Source organism: Leiobunum rupestre, chromosome 10, assembly GCF_980474605.1.
Source record: "Leiobunum rupestre chromosome 10, qqLeiRupe1.1.hap1, whole genome shotgun sequence".
NCBI lineage: Eukaryota > Metazoa > Arthropoda > Arachnida > Opiliones > Sclerosomatidae > Leiobunum > Leiobunum rupestre.
In genome coordinates, this window is record NC_143393.1 from 31,005,842 (window position 1) to 31,021,414 (window position 15,573).

General features: G+C 34.9%; 1 protein-coding gene across 3 annotated transcripts in view; it reads right to left on the reverse strand.

Annotated features, from left to right (window-relative positions):
* LOC149925374 (mite group 2 allergen Gly d 2.02-like) overlaps window positions 1–15,573 on the reverse strand; it is a 124,966-nt gene that overhangs the window by 80,908 nt on the left and 28,485 nt on the right. Inside the window, exons 1-4 of one of the 3 annotated variants that reach the window (XM_090160324.1) lie at window positions 12,124–12,224; window positions 11,954–12,055; window positions 11,708–11,886; window positions 11,454–11,618 (exon numbers count right to left, since the gene is read on the reverse strand). The exons of 1 other annotated variant lie outside the window; for it this stretch is intronic. In XM_090160324.1, coding sequence (XP_090016450.1) covers window positions 11,529–11,618; window positions 11,708–11,886; window positions 11,954–12,055; window positions 12,124–12,211 — 459 coding nt within the window. In that variant the 5' untranslated portion in view covers window positions 12,212–12,224 and the 3' untranslated portion in view covers window positions 11,454–11,528. Of the gene's footprint in view, window positions 1–11,453; window positions 11,619–11,707; window positions 11,887–11,953; window positions 12,056–12,123; window positions 12,225–15,573 lie in introns of those variants that run through there. One more of the 3 variants, XM_090160325.1, reaches the window with a different exon arrangement.

The following is a 15,573-nucleotide window of genomic DNA, read 5'->3' on the forward strand; positions in this document are numbered from 1 at the left end:
AGGCTATCAATGGCAATGTATGCACATTCGAACGAGATATCATTGACTCTTCTAGTTATAACCGTTGAAGAGGTATGCGCGACACGGCGCCATCGGCATCGGCGGCAACGGCTACACTGTACGTGAGACTAATACCCACAAATCCTTAGGATTGTGTGTAAAAAGGCTTCTGTCGCTTCGAGTGTCGAAAAGAAATAAAGTTACCGAAGCGACCCCAACCGTTTTTGACACTGAGTTTTCCAAACAATTCCAATCGGGGGATTTTTTAAGATGGAATTTACAAGATCATTATTTTTATCGTGGAAGTCTACCAGATCAAAAATGTCTACTTTCGAAAACCGTCCCGCATACCTCTTCAACGGTTATAACTAGAAGAGTCAATGATATCTCGTTCGAACGTATATACATTGCCATTGATAGCCTTTCATAAAAATTTCAAATCGGAGCCCAAGAAGTTGGGCATTTGCCCAATTTACTATTTTCGGTGGTTTCGCTTTGCGTGGTAGATATTTTATTTAAAATTAAGTCCGATAACGTTAAAAATTTTTTTGGATAGGTTAGGATTCAGCGGACCTACAACTTCGGTTATATCAGTAAATATTACATTTAAGTATAGTTTTCAGGGTAAATTAACGGGACCCCAATTTTCGTGGTTTTATATTTTCGCCTAAAAATCTACTTACAGGACCTTAATTTAAGTCCGATTTTCATGAAAGTTATATTTTTGAATAGCTGTGGTTTACATATAACCTAGAATTGAAAAAACGTTCCATAAATTTAATTCTAAGTAAGGTTTTTTGGGCAGCGTATACGGATCCCCGCAATTTCCAAGATTGTAAATCCGCGTGTTTATATAGGTTTACGCGCCCGTTTCCCTCTAGCGTAGTAAAGACGAAGTTTCGTTCACTGAGTTATAGTTTCCTTCGCGCAAGGAAGGTTTTCGTGGTTTCGAAAGGTAGAGTCCTATTCTTCTTTCAGAATAAGAAAGTTTCATATGGCGGAATTGGAAACTTCACTGGGCGAAGGAAATATTCGTAAAATGCCCACCTATGGTTTCGCTTTGCGTGGTAGATATTTTATTTAAAATTAAGTCCGATAACGTTAAAAATTTTTTTGGATAGGTTAGGATTCAGCGGACCTACAACTTCGGTTATATCAGTAAATATTACATTTAAGTATAGTTTTCAGGGTAAATTAACGGGACCCCAATTTTCGTGGTTTTATATTTTCGCCTAAAAATCTACTTACAGGACCTTAATTTAAGTCCGATTTTCATGAAAGTTATATTTTTGAATAGCTGTGGTTTACATATAACCTAGAATTGAAAAAACGTTCCATAAATTTAATTCTAAGTAAGGTTTTTTGGGCAGCGTATACGGATTGTAAATCCGCGTGTTTATATAGGTTTACGCGCCCGTTTCCCTCTAGCGTAGTAAAGACGAAGTTTCGTTCACTGAGTTATAGTTTCCTTCGCGCAAGGAAGGTTTTCGTGGTTTCGAAAGGTAGAGTCCTATTCTTCTTTCAGAATAAGAAAGTTTCATATGGCGGAATTGGAAACTTCACTGGGCGAAGGAAATATTCGTAAAATGCCCACCTATGGTCATCAATAAATTATTATTAGTATTATTATTATTCACGACCATGATAGCATTGGCTTATTTTAACTGGAGTTTTTAATTGTCTATATTATTTAAACGTTAGATAAATATATATATATATATATATATATATATATATATATATATATATATATATATACATACATACATGGGTTTGGTTTTATAACTGGTTCTATTTTTAATTTTATTGTATGCTTACTTATTCTTATATAATTTTATATATTTATGGCGTTGTGAGAAATCAATTTTCTTTATTTTTACCATTTTAGGCGGGGGAGCAATTTTTTATTTTGATATGAAACAAAGAGGGATTCTAATAAAACAAGTTGGCAAGCCAAAATATACCTCTCCTCGGAAGAATTGTCCCTAGTGGTATTAATTTCTCGAGATAACCCTTAAAGATATATCTCTGCAATTTAGAGTTATTTGTTAAAAATGTTATCCCAGTTCTATCCTGCCCGGTATAAAATTTTAATTATAATTAAAATAATTTGAGACGAAACGAGCAATTTTAATTTATTCAGAATATCATAAGTTAAGTAGTTACAACAGTGAGTTAGACGTACTATAACAATGCACAATTGAATTAAACCCTTTTTACAATACAAGTTTATCAGTTGAATATAATACGAAGCAAATTTTAATGAAATAAATATCTACAGAGAGTATTATCACTACCGTTCGCGTTTTGGTTTATAATTTGAACGGAATCGGGCCGATTTTAATTAAACGATAGTTTATCGACATTTTGTTAAAGAAATATTCCCCAAGGCCGCGCGATAAATTTACGAGAATAATTTCCCGTCGCCGTTTTATCGAAAATTTATTTGATTCAGGATTGCCAGAACTGTAATGTTGTGGGCGAGTGATTAGAAAATAAAATGGCAACCAGAATTAAGCAAAATTATAAATAATTTTTTTTATTCAGAACAGTCTAGGGAACGTTTTAGATTTAACTTTCATCAATAACCCAACAATATATATCCCTTCTACGTAATTGTACAGAACTGGTACTCAAGTGTCTAAGACTAGATTTGTCTTAGTTCATCGTGATAAAAAAATAAACCAAAACACTTACACTTAAGTAAATATCATACATTATACTGAGTAATTTTAACTAAATTCAAACTACCTTACTATAAACTCTTGTCAATAATAATTTAAAACAAAACAAAAAACCGTACCAAAGAATAAACAAACAAAGTTCAATAAACAATATAAACAGATATTGTATTCATCCGTTTAGTAAAAAAACCCGCCTTATCATCATGGTTCCTTTACTTAAATAACATTTTCGCTAAGGAAGTCAATGGCTCGGCGGTGAACTATCCGCATTGTAAAAATGCGACCCGAGTTCAATTCCTGATCACGATCAAATTTTACATTAAATGACTAAAATATTTAATTAAATATAAAATTAATATAATTTATAAATATTTAATGAAATATAAGATTAATATAATTTATAAATATTTAATGAAATATAAGATTAATATAATTTATAAATATTTAATGAAATATAAGATTAATATAATTTATACGCAATGGTTACGCTTTGCTCCGAAAATGCGAACGCGCTCGCAGGACAGACACACGCACCCAGACAGACAGATACGGTTATAGTATAACCCCTCCTAGGGTACATAGTACCTCGGAGAGGTAATAAAACGGTATAGGATTAAGTGGCGTTAATAACTTTATAACAGCGGAAAGGACTTTTGTCATGGCTGTTTTCTAAAAACAGCCGTTGTAAACAAGCATCGGTGTCTCTTTGGTAGAGGCACTCACCTGCCATGCAGGAGGGTCCGGGTTCAAAACCCGTCCGATGCGATCGCAATTTGATAATAGGACGTTGAGACGATTATCGTAACCCTCAGCAATCGGTCCGTTCGAAAAGTCAATACATAGACGTTGGAGAGTAGATCGCAAACGAAACACTAACATCACAAAACCGCAACACGTCACAAATGCACAATATACATCTACATTACAATCAAAAACGACTACTAAGGCACAACCGTCGCGGCAGTGAACGTCGCCGAACAAAACACCAAAACCCCACAAACGCAAATATTATCCGTTAACGCTCTCCGTCACGGCAGTTTTGCCACAATTTAGAATCAAAGAAACTGCGTACGCAGTGATTACACCGAATGGTGTTCAGGAAAATGTTTGATTCACAACTTAATTTTTTTGACGGATGATATTTTTACCTCTCCGAGGGTACTATGCAACCTAGGAGGGGTTATACAATCACCGTGTCTGTGTGTGTGTCCTGCGAACGCGTTCGAAGTTTCGGGGCAAAGCGTAATGCGTAATCACTGCGTACGCAGTTTCTTTGATTCTAAATTGTGGCAAAACTGCCGTGACGGAGAGCGTTAACGGATAATATTTGCTGTTGTGGGTTTTTGGTGTTTTGTTCGGCCACGTTCACTGCCGCGACGGTTGTGCCTTAGTAGTCGTTTTTGATTGTAATGTAGATGTATATTGTGCATTTGTGACGTGTTGCGGTTTTGTGATGTTAGTGTTTCGTTTGCGATCTACTCTCCAACGTCAATGTATTGACTTTTCGAACGGACCGATTGCTGAGGGTTACGATAATCGTCTCAACGTCCTATTATCAAATTGCGATCGCATCGGACGGGTTTTGAACCCGGACCCTCCTGCATGGCAGGTGAGTGCTCTACCAAAGAGCCACCGATGCTTGTTTACAACGGCTGTTTTTAGAAAACAACCATGACAAAAGTCCTTTCCGCTGTTATAAAGTTATTAACGCCACTTAATCCTATACCGTTTTATTACCTCTCCGAGGTACTAGGTACCCTAGGAGGGGTTATACAATAACCGTATCTGTCTGTCTGGGTGCGTGTGTCTGAGCAAAGCGTAACCATTGCGTATAAATTATATTAATCTTATATTTCATTAAATATTTATAAATTATATTAATTTTATATTTAATTAAATATTTTAGTCATTTAATGTAAAATTTAATCGTGATCAGGAATTGAACTCGGGTCGCATTGTTACAATGCGGATAGTTCACCGCCGAGCCATTGACTTCCTTAGGGAAAATATTATTTAAGTAAAGGAACCATGATGATAAGGCGGGTTTTTTTACTAAACGGATGAATACAATATCTGTTTATATTGTTTATTGAACTTTGTTTTTTAATTTTTGTGAACTTGTTAAAATCTAAATATTTATCGTATGAAAATTTAAAGGTCAAATCTTGTTTTAGCGCAGTCAGCAGATAAAATGGTTAAAGGGTAGAACCCGTTATTTTTTTGTAATTTATTTCGTTTTTTCTCAGTCTTTTTTTATCTATTGCGTGTGTGTTTAGCGTATTAGTTTTTAAGGGTAATAGTTCATTTATGAAGAAAATATCGAGTTGTTTACATAGTGGTCTGGGTTTTTAACTGTGTCGTCATTACTTCGTAATTTATTTTAAACGTTTTCTCGACTGATTAAGATGTTTAATGCAGCTCATCAATTTCGTTCGTTTGTTTTATTTATAAAGAGCCCTAACTATTCCGTCTACGGTCATTTATTGATATACGAGCTGTGAATGGTAAGTTTTTCGCTTCTTGTTAATTCATTTTTTATTGGTGTGGATATTTGGACATCTACGATTAATAATGCAGTCATTGATTTCCTGGGTGTGCGAGTCTTTTGATGATATTGGAAATTGGGCGGTATTGGTCTTTTTCATGCGGCATGTGTCACAACGTCAACAGGAAGTCTACGAGTCGTCCACTACCAGATGTCGAATATAGCTATTCTACGGTATCTTCATTAAGGGCGAGTGTTGAAACAAAATGAGCGTTAAAGATGTGGCAAGTATGCCGTAAGCGAGAAAAATACAAATACCCTCTGTAGATATTTCTTTCATTAAAATTTGCTTCGTATTATATTTAAAGATAAACTTGTTCTGTAAATAGGGCTAAATTCAATTGTGCATTGTTTTAATACGTCTAACTCGCTGTTGTAACTACTTAATTTATATTATTCTGAATAAATTAAACTCGGTTGTTTCGTCTTTATTATTTTAATTAAAATTAAAATTTTATACCGGACGAGATTGAACCGGGATTACGTTTTTAGTAAATAACTCTGAATTGCGGAGATATCTTCAAGGTTCATCTCGAGAAATTAATACCACTAGGGACAATTCTTCCGAGGAGAGGTATATTTTGGCTTGCCAACTTGTTAACTTTGAAATGTTCGAACGAATAAACTAGATACGTTTTATTGTTTTAAGATTTTCAACTAGTGAAGGCTACTCGACTTTTTTGTAGGAATTCGATTACTTCGCGAAAAAAGTCTAGTGAAGGTAAATTTCTTCTTCAAAGGCAGTGCATGAAGCGAAGATGCTCAACTCTGTTGATGACATTATTTGCTACATTTTGTTTTAACCTATATATCTTCATCTCCCCAGATTCCACATAAGCTATAGCTCGAGCGTGGCTCAGGGGAACTACAATTCATTATCAATTTATAACCATTTGAGACAACATAGTTAATGAGACGGTCATATTAATTTTATAAACCAATCAACAAAAAATAAATATAAGACATCACAAAGAAACGTTTTTAGTGATTATATGTATCATTATACAATAAAAAAAAATAGAAAATACTATAAATATTTTAAGACTTCCTAAAAATTCAAAAATTTATATAAATTATGGTACCCATATTTCCTAAGCCATTTCGATATGCTATTTTTAAATAAATTTGAATTGTTACAGTCCTTACTTTCATTATCTAGGATGTTATAAAGCTTGGGACCGTAAAACGTTGGGTTTTTTTTGTCCAATCGCTTTAGTTTGCTCGGCAATAACTAAGTTCCCACATGAAACGTTCCGTGTATTATATGGATTATCGTATCTTAGATGACATCGATTTTTAAATGTACGTATTTATATATTTTTTGCATATAGTTGCCCAATAGAGAACACCTGAAAGACATTATATAAATTTAATCGGAATTCATAATTATTTCGTTTGAATCGTTTCAAGGGGTTCTATGAATGTTTTATTTGTGCTACCCCAAGCAATAATACCATAGATAACAACCGATTGTACACTATCGTAATAAACTATTTTTATCCATAATAGAGAAAGGAAACCACGGATTTCGTAAAACTTGTAAATGCATGACCGTACTTTTTTCAATATATTTTTTACTAGCTGGGAAGCTAGAACTAAAATCCCGTGGAGACTGAGTCATGGCATAAACAAAAATCTATTCCGCCCCCCCCCCCCAGCGCAGCAACTAAATTGACTGGTTGTTTAGGTATATGTAGGCTGCAGGATTCACGGCACCTTTCCAGGGGCAAAAATACATGATTTAATTACTTAACTTAATTGGAAATCGATGAACATAGCGCGACTCGCTGCCTTTGAGCCATAAGAGTAGCTGTGAGCAATTTGGAAATTGGTGGTCCTAGGTTGAACGGCTCGGACGCCTATAGAGAAACAGACGCAAGACAGACAGAAGACACTTAGAGATATAGTAAAAATACATGATTTAATTAATTAACTAAATTAATTGGAAATCGATGAGAATAGCGCGACTCGCTGCCTTTGCGCCATAAGAATAGCTGTGAGAAATTTGGTGGTCCTAGGTTGAACGGCTCGGACGCCTATAGAGAAACAGACGCAAGACAGACAGAAGACACTTCGAGATATAGTAAAAATACATGATTTAATTAATTAATTAAATTAATTGGAAATCGATGAGAATAGCGCGACTCGCTGCCTTTGCGCCATAAGAATAGCTGTGAGAAATTTGGCGGTCCTAGGTTGAACGGCTCGGACGTCTACAGAGAAACAGACGCAAGACAGAAGACACTTTGGAATATAGTTTAGATATAGATATGGATATCCCATTTTAAGTGTTTATCAATAGTTAGACCCAGATATTTTATATTAGATACTTCCATTATTTCATGACATGAACCAGAGCATATATCATTATTTGAATGATCGTGAATATTTAAATTTTAGCTGTGTAAATTATTACTTTTCCTACACGAAAAACCACTATATTTTGTCTTATCACCATTTAACGTTAATTATCGCTCATTTAGTGCGTTATATAAAGAATTTAATGAAGTTTCAGCTTTATCCTATGCTCCTTCCCAAGTTTCGGCACAACAAAGTATTAAAGTATCATCCGCAAATGAGATCAATCGACCGTCTATTTTTATGTTACAAATCTCATTTACAAAAATCAAAAATTAGATAGGGCCTAAAATAGTACCTTGCGGAATTCCATATGTTAAATGTTGAGGGTCACTATATGAATTGATTAATTTCACTACAGTATTTCGATTATTCAGGTAACTTTTAAACCAATTAAGGGCTAGATCACGTACACCATAATTTTCTAATTTTTTTATTAGAATGTGATGCGACACAGTATCGAAAGCTTTTTTTAGGTAATCAGAGAATTCTACTAAAGCGTCATTGGTGCGTAGGTTTTTCCGAAAGCCGTATTGATTAGACGACAGGATATTATTTTTTTCTAAAAAAGCCATTATTTGTATTTAATAACTTTTTGAAATATTTTAGATATATTACTAATTAGAGCGATTGGACTATAATTCTCTACATTGTCTTTCCTGCATTAAAAATAGGATTTTTTATGGAATTTTTAAAATTATCTGGGAATACACCAGTAGAAATAGAAAGGTTTAAAACATAGGCCAAAGGGATAGCTATTTGTTTCTTACATGCTTTTATACATTTAATACTTATATTATCTAAACCCGTTGAATTAGCCATATTTAATTTTGAAATTATACATTCAATATCGTTCGGTACACTTGGGGCAAAAAATATGCTACCAGAGTTCAAAATTTGGCTATCATTGTATACGATATCTTTATAATATATGGTTTTATTTTTGCTAATTATATCATTTGCAAGATTTTACCCTATTGACGAAAAATACTCGTTAAAGAGATGGCTAACTTTTTTGAATTATCTTTTACTAATAACACTTCTTGGCCATTAATTGTTTAAAAAAATCTTTAACATCAGCTAGGCTAATACCCAAGGCACCACCTTAGGCCTAAGTCATCGAGCGACTTTTAAAACCTTTTTTAATTCAGGTGGCCGGGTTTATCAATCGGTAGTCTTTTTTTTCTGATTCTTAGCGGCTTCATTTATCGTTTTCCAAATAACTTTAGGATCTTTATTATTTTCCTTGATTTTATTTTGAAAATAGTTAAATTTAACCGTTCTTATTAAGTCTTTTAATTTGTTCCTGTGAGTTTTGTAGTTATTTTGTAAGTCTATATTATAAGGTTCGTGTTTTAATTTTTGCGCCATTTTATCTCTATTCCTTATTCCATATTGTTTATGTTTTCGTATGTGAATGTTAATGTAGAAACCATATTATGTTTTTAATTGTTGGTGTATAAAATATAATGAAAGATCCCCAAGTAATTAAAAACCCTTCATTACACTTAATTAACCCCTACTATACTTAATATGTAATGTGTGGTATGGTTAGAAAGCCCCGAAAAATCAGAATATGGGTATTATTTAAAATTCTAAATATTAAAATTAAACGAAAAACCCCTAAAAATGTAGTTTATTTAAAAACGTAGTTTCGCAGATCCGTTCCTTGTCCCACCTTAGTTTTACCTTCCTCCTTTCCCTTGATATACAATCCGGCGCCAGAAAAGACTAGAAAATTTACCCTGAAGGTCAGATTGCACCACGAAGCGACAGCTCCAAATAAGAGCAAGCGTCCGAATATTTTACCCTTTTCCACGCCAGCTTTGCGATGGCTGACCTAACCCCTACCTTACGGTGTGAAAGGTCACGTATCCGGCTCTGGAAAAATTCGACCAACATCGTTACCAGGAACGAAAAAGAGAAAATCGTCCAAATAAAGGATTAACAACTCTTCTGGGGTCCTTGTCAAACAACAACGGGGTAGAACCCCAGAGAAATTATAACCAAAAATAATTATCCACTACCAAGCCTACACTTCCGACGCCCGACTTTTTCACCCTCAACAGGCAGAAGATTAACAAAAGAAACGAGAATGATCGAACAGAATAGGAACAACGAGAGAACCAGTCTGGACTCAGTTTCGCGATGTCCCAAGAACATAGAAAATAAAAGATGCATAACGCACAAAACTAACGGTCTAAACCAAAGAAGCTAAATGCCCACCACGTAGAATTTTCAACTCCATCCCTAAATAAAGGAACATTTCCCCCGTTACGGAAAAACCATCAAGAGATCAAGTCAACTGAAAGCACCCCTCCAAATCCACCTGTCGTCGAAGCATAATCCCACTGGCAAAAGACATTCCTGGGTACCATCCCCTTCTTTATCTCCTTAAAGTCGTCCACGTCACTTTGCAATAACCCGATCTTCGAGTCACCAAGAGAAAGAGCCAACAAAATAAGACAGCATCCCCTGACAGCGAAACCGTAACGTTGACAATCTCCTTACCACCCCCTTTCTATTCCTTGCCGAATCATCGACAAGTTAAATATTGAGTCTAGAACCCCTAGAAATCATGTTAAATCGATACTCTCCAATGGTCCCTCTAATGCCAAGTTAGAATCTTGGATTAATAATAGAAGCTAACGCTTCCTGGATATGACACTCTAGCCTTTGGTCGACGATTTTGGTTTGGCTCACATAAGCCAGTGAAAGAAGGGGACGAAAAAAGGGGGTTTCGACGACTTCCTTTAAAATGTTACCTTTCCGGTTTTCGCGACGCAAATCAGGAGCCAATATTGTAAGCAAGCGATTTTTAGTTTGAAAAGCCAAGGGTTTGAAATCCCTTGCTCTTAGTTCTTTGAAATGAAAGCAAAAATTAAGGTTTTATTGGTTGTTCAATCAATTTTTTTTGTTAATGGGTGTGAAACACCTAAATGTAAAAGTGATTCAAGATACGTTTATATGGAAAACGTAAAAATATTACCATTTCCTAAGCCTTTCTCAAAACGTGTTTGATCGCGTTGTGCTTCTTAAAATTGCCACTAGGCGCGCTGGGGTCGCCCGTTGGCTTTTGTGAGCCTCGTTGTTGAGTAAGTGTCATATCCAGGAAGCGTTAGCTTCTATTATTAATCCAAGTTAGAATAATGCTCTAATTTCCTGTTCAAGAGCGAGAAAACCCCCACGTCGCGAAATCCCGAATAATAAAATTGTATTCGGACAGCTGGTTTAAAAACCGAACCTCTGCCCCATAACTGTACCTTAACCGATTTCCGCCTGCTCCACGCAAGTACAGTTTCAAATCTCGTTCGATCGACAGTAAGTTCTTAAGACGAATAGTTAATGTAAGAGCTTAACGCAAAGTTTCTTTTTATCTTATCTCCCTCCATAGTGAATATCCCCCGCCCGCCATGACTGCCAAGTATCCCGAGGATACTCAAGATTTATGTAAAAAATCCGGGTTTTATTTTTTGGCATTTATATTTCAATTACGTTTCATTGAGTATCCTAATCACCGCCCGACATCATCTTTCATTACTTATTTGCTGCGAACTGTCTCGTCGTAATAAATGAGGTCGGGAAGCGTAATATCTCACAATCACCGTAAGAACACTTGATTTTTAAGAGGGCGTCGTGGTCGAACAGCGCGGCAGTTGAAAGATAAGTCCTCTATGAGGGCTTAGTAAGTATTAATTGTCCTGTAGGATGTAGTTTGTCGATGGTCAAACGTTGTCATAAGCTACAGTTTATTTTAGTTATAACGGAACTATTCGCACCATTGGTCGAAATCCCATTAAACTCCTTTCATACACCAAATTAAGAACTACCAATCAACGTAATTCTGACAAGCAAGATCAAAATATTAAAGCGGTAAAATGAGTTTTATTGTACACTAAAATACAATACACGATAATGAATATTTAAACATGGTGAATTATTTACGCCTTCGTGATGCGAACCTTGAGACGAGCGCAAGCCAGATTCTTCCCGACTTCGTTCACACCCTTGTAAGTGACTTTCATCGATTGCTAAGTGGTGAAACAATGGTCTCATTAAACAATGCATGTTAGAATACTTTTTAAACTCGTGAAATGTGAAAATAATTAAAAAAACTCACGGCGGGGATCATCTTGTGGATGTGGAAGGTGGATGCGTAGGTGTATATGTTCCCTGGCTTGACGGGACAGGCGGGTTTGATCTTGCCCAAGCAGATGTCTTCGTTGTCCTTGGGGAAGGCCATCTCGCGACCACGCAAGTTGCCGGTAATAGAGGTGGTGGCCGAATTAGCACCGCAAGCTGCGAGGAAAGATAAAGATTAGAACTAGATGATGTCGAAGGAGTGGAAGAGATCATTCCAACTTACGAGCTCGGATGACAGCTTGGATCTGGATTGTAGAGCCGTGTTTGAAAACGCACGGTTCGCTGTTGCAAGGGGTCACGACTAACTTCGTCAGACTTCCGTTACCTAAGAAAACGTTTTACAAGTGCCCTATCTTAACCCGCAACCCTTCATTTACAACAACAGTAACTTACCGCAATCAGTGAATTTAACGGCTCCGGCATTAGCCATAGCGAAAATAGACGCCATTAGGGCTAAGACAATTACACTAACAGAAGACATATTTTTGAGATTATTTCTGACCAACAACGAAGTTGAATCGTAATTTATTGGAAAACCGCCGCTGATAGAATGCTGCTTCAATTCATTTCCCGACGTCTTTTATATCCGAGCTTTTACCGACTGGGAGGGTTTTATCCCTGATAACAATAGCCGACCACTTTTTTGGTGAAATAATATTTTAGCTAATAGAAATTTTACGTCTAACAGAAAACACAAACTTGAAAACGTGTACGAAATGTTTAAAAAACCACCTGATTAAACAGGTTGTTCCTGCTGATTGTTAACCTTTCAAAATAATTTTTGGTGTTTGAACCGAGTGCCCAAGAGTTTCTTACCAGTACAATAGCTCCTTTTTTATGATAAATTTTCCATTAGTTGTTTTGTGTAAATTTGTGGGGAAAAGAAATTAAACAAGGACTCCTGACGTTTTACACTGAAATGTGCTCTCGGTAAATTTATGAATATTAACCGGGTCGTACATTTAATTGTAGGTTGCATTTACATTATTAAGGACTATTTATATATTTATTGTGAATATAGAAAATAAGTTTTTTGATTGAAACTTTCGATATAATTGATTTATTTAAATGTTGTGTCGTTCATTAAACGGGATCGTAGGTGGCATAAGTTTAGTTTAAAAACACAAATCTACATATAATTTGTTTGGATTATTATTTTTCGTTTTCGAGAATAGTACTTGATTAAAGTTTCAGCCCTTACGAGTTATTTTTGGGCCACTAGAGTAGTATTATTTTGCCATTTGAAGAACACTTGGAGCCCATTGGAGCCGATGGAGCTCATTGGCGCCATTGGAGCCCAAACCTTTTATAGATAACTTATACGAGGCTGATATAATATTATGATTATCGGTACTTAGAGGACAGATAACTTAAGCAATGGTGGTTATTGAAACTAAAAGTAAACACGTACGATTTGGGGGATCGACAGTTTACGTCATTCCATATGAGGATAGAGTAAATTATACATTTCGTCAGTCTTGTTTGTTTACACAGCGAATAAAATGTGTGAACAAACCTCAACTGAAACCAATACTGAAACTAATACTAGGACGTATATGCAAAACCAGTGTGTAAGCCTTTAGAACACGTGACTGGTATTTCCAAGTAAACACTGTGAAACGTCGGAGTTTGTTTACACGGCGAATCAAATGCGTGTACGAACCGATACTGAAACTAAAACTAGAACCTATGAGGTAAACCAGTTTGTATGCCTTTATAACACGTGACTGGTATTTCCAAGTAAACATTGTGAAACGTACGCGTTGAGTGGTGAAAAAACTAATACGTCATAAGGTCAAATTGCAACTGAAAGTAGGGACGCGGTTAATTAGAATTTAAAATTGGACCTATTTTAGATTCCACTTTCCCAATGGGAAAAGTGTCTTTCTCAAATGGTTCGGATTGTTTCTTTTTATCTCGTGTTTTAAATAGCGTACGGAATAAGTTGAGAATGTATTGAAATGGTGTAAGTTGTAAAGAGTGAAACGGCTTGTTTGGTGGTACATGTGATACCTTATGAGGACCGGATAATTCCACATACATGTATTCACGCCTATCTCGGTAGTGAGGGTTCCCTCTCCGAAATACTTCATGTACCCAAAATTGGACCGCAATTTTTTTTCTTTAAGGTGAATCTCTATGGGAGTTTAACATTACAATAAGGCTAATAGGTCCAGTTTAGGGTACGTTTGTTCCAAAATAGGGTACATAGGGCCGGTAATGGTGACTTTGGTCGCTTTAACGGTACTTTTGGTTCATTTTGGACCATTTTTGGTTACTCAGGAACGGCTTGTTTTGCGTTATCTTTATCTCTGCGTATCTTTTCAATATTTTAAAGATATAAATTATTATATAAGACGTGTGAGTGGTGAATGATAATAAAAAAGCTCTCGACTAGCTCATTTCAAATGGGTATACGAATACGTTAAATTACATTCCGATATACAAATATATATATACTTGACGTTCAATACGTTCAAATAGCTTTCCAAAATGCAAATATCAGTAGTTAAATACTACAAAAACCTCTTACTCTACGTTCAATACGTTAAAATAGATTTCAATTCGCAAATATAGGTGGAAAAATACTACACAAACACCTTAACTTGGCGTTCAATACGTTAAAATACTTTTCCGATACGCAAATATAGGTAGAAAGATATTATGAAAACTTCTTAACTCTACTTTAAATCGGATAAAATATATTACAGATATGCAAATACATAGAAAAATACTACAAAAACATCTAAACTCTACTTTTAATACAACAAAATACAATTCCGATATTCAAATATTTAAAATACTTAATTAATGTACTAAGTTATGTTTAAAAGAACCTTTTGTAAACACGAAGTCATCCGATTGTTAAACATAGATTCCAGATTAGATGGTGTATGTATCATGGGTAAGACTCTTGTCAGTTAGATGAATTCTGCTTTTGATACGTTAAAATTCCTTTCCAATATGCAAATATGGGTAGAAAAATACTACTTAAATCCTTTTTTAAATTTGATAAAATACATTTCCAATATGTAAATAGGTAGAATAACACTATAGAAATTCCTTTTTCTACTTTTAATACGGCAAAACACAACTCTGATACGCAAATATATACAGAAAATCCAAAAAAATACTCGATACGTTAAAATACATTTCCGATACACAAAAATAGATAAAGAAATACTACAAAATGTAAACAGGTAAAAAATACTACTCATTAACCATTATGAATTTAAACTTACAACATCCTTCACGTAGAGTAAAACATATATGTTCAGAGTTAACTTGTTTCCTCGTTATCTTTATCTCATGAGTTTTAAAGAGCGTATGGAATAAGTTAAGAATGCATTGGAATGGTGTATGTTAAAACGTCGTAGAATAAAGAGTAAAACATATGTTCAGGGTCGGCTTGATTACTAAAGAGAATAACACAGACGTTTCCGGTGTAGTCACGTAGGAAGAAAAATACTACAACAATCTCCATACTCTACATTCAACACGTTAAAATATATTTCCGAAATGCCAATATAGGTAGTAAAATACTGCAAAATCTCTATACTCTACCTTCAATACGTTAAATTACATTCCAATTGGTAAATATAGGTGGAAAAATACTACAAAAATATCTTTTCTTGGCATTCAATATGTTAAAATAGATATCTGAAATGCAAATATAGATAGTAAATACTACAATAGCCTCTTACTCTACGTTCAATACGTAAAAATAATGAAATAACTCCATTTTTTCCTATTCAATTAAATATAAGTATTTAAATTAGAATTGCTTAATTAAATTATGCATTTGTACTTCAAACAATACCTGAATTTGAGATTATATAACAT